Source organism: Histoplasma capsulatum, genomic scaffold, assembly GCF_000149585.1.
Source record: "Histoplasma capsulatum NAm1 scaffold_8 genomic scaffold, whole genome shotgun sequence".
Lineage (NCBI taxonomy): Eukaryota > Fungi > Ascomycota > Eurotiomycetes > Onygenales > Ajellomycetaceae > Histoplasma > Histoplasma mississippiense.
In genome coordinates, this window is record NW_001813975.1 from 1452702 (window position 1) to 1454737 (window position 2036).

Sequence of the window (2036 nt, forward strand, 5' to 3'; positions counted from 1 at the left end):
CACCAGCTAATTGCTCATGGTCCAGGCGTGGCTTTGGTTGGAGTTTTAGAGGATGTAGTGCCTTGAGCCTGTCTATTGGCCATTATGCGGTATTGTAGCGTTGCGTTGTCGGAATGAGAAAGGGTGATTGGCAATCTTGGATGTTGAACGAAAGATATGGATAATCCAAGGGGAAAATATCCGGGGTAGGTAGTAGCGAGGCGATGGAAAGCCGTGGAGTAAAGAATGGGCGTAAGCATCTCACTTACGCCCGGGTCCAACAGTCACACCTTGGAGTAGTTCTGGTGCGGATCGTCTAGACTTCGAGCGGGACGCCGGATAAATTCCCGAATCACCACTGAGACTCCAATGATTCAGCTGGCAAAAGGATGTCCCACGCTCGGACCCATCCGTGGAGGATTGGGTCGACATATTTGCATTGTTTTCTGCCGCAGCGGCTCTCTCGTCGCAACAGGAAAATTTGGCTAGATGGGGCGGCTGGCACTGGGGCAGGCAGGCTGGCTGCAGGAAATGCAGATGGAAAGGCCCTAGCATACAGCGGCAATAGACCCCAACCGCCTTACTAGCGGACCAAATTCAATAGCGCAGCACCAACCAACTGCATGCAACAGAGACGCCGCTATGTATGCTCAGGTCAGTGGATGAATACTTCCCCATGACCAAACATCCTTGGTCCCTAGAGGCGTCACGTCTATTACGTTTAGCGCATGTCAATCACAAAGACAGTTTCCTATTTTGGTAATCATCTTTCCCGGGCGTCGCAGCGTAGAATGGATCGTGGCCACATGTACGACAGGTATGCTTTTTCGGGGTGGATGGTGTGCTACGATAGCATGTTGCTGGGTTTGTGACGGTTTTGACAACACGGAGCGAATGGCCCGGGAGATGCACAAAAGCCTGAGAATTCAAACAAGTATCTTATGTGTCAAAAGACAATAATGAAACTTCAGCATGGAACCCCCTAGTTTGTTAGTTGATTACTACCAAGTTTTTCCCCTCTTCGGTTCCGGTTCTGCAGGGTGGGATGCCCCGTACGGCGTTGGCCTGATCTCACTGCTGCCGCTCCTGAATCAATACGGAGACAGAGGCTAAAGAGCAAGCGGGATCAAACCCTAATGATGCCATTTCCGGTGTGCCCCTATGACTGGGAATGGCCACACACATTGGCATTTCACAGAATGTCCAAAAAGAAGAGAAAGGAAAGGAAAAGAAAAATACCTACCATATTTTCACGGAACAGGTTCCCGACATATGTCTCAATTTTTAAATGAGAAGCGAACACCTTTACTATGGGATGTGGGTCAAGCAAAGTTCAAGATGACAGCCCGTCAGCCAACATCCCCTTGGATCGTTCAGTGAAGTCTCGATCAGGAACAGCAGAGCCATCTCAGAGAGGTCCCCAAGGAGCTGGAAAGCAGACAAGGCCGCAATCCCAAGCACACACCAGGAGACACTCGAGGCAGGCATCAAAAGTAGGATCGAAAGCGCCGTCACGAAGGGGTCAGACCGCAGGAGAAGCTGCACGAAGAGGTCGGACCCTCCGAGAAGCTTCTGCACAACAAAGCCGGGGACATCAGAATCGACGCATTTCGCAGTTGGGAGTTATTTATGACAATCAGCCGCCAGAAGACAGTATGATTCGAGACGAGATAAATGCGTTCAGGTTCTATATCGACCAGCATTCGGTAAATTACTATCGCACGCAGCATGACGATAGCGGGGGACTGATATCTAGATATATTGCAAGAAGAGTCATTAGCGGCGTCATTGACAATCAAAGGAGTGGTAAGAGTCCAATATTTTCATTGCTTGAACAGGTTCGTTTTCAGAACTGAAACTGATTGAGGAAAATGCAACTAGCTACCAACGTTGCGGAGACCTTGTCAAACGACCTCACAAAATATGCTACTGATCCGAGTGACCAGCGGCGGGGCGAGCACCTCCTGAACCTGTGTGAGTCAGCGGGCACGATTAGGGATCTGATCAACAGACTATCATTGCAGAGTGGAAATTGACCCGCATGGCGGACATGATAT

At 49.9% G+C, this 2036-nt stretch overlaps 1 protein-coding gene across 1 annotated transcript in view; it reads right to left on the reverse strand.

The window, feature by feature from the left end:
- HCAG_07385 (predicted protein) overlaps nt 1-411 on the reverse strand; it is a gene marked incomplete at both ends in the record, with an annotated part of 2087 nt that extends 1676 nt beyond the window's left edge. The window contains one exon of the mRNA XM_001537913.1: nt 249-411. Coding sequence (XP_001537963.1) covers nt 249-411 — 163 coding nt within the window. The remainder of the gene's footprint in view (nt 1-248) is intronic.
- Between the last annotated feature and the right edge of the window lie 1625 nt (nt 412-2036).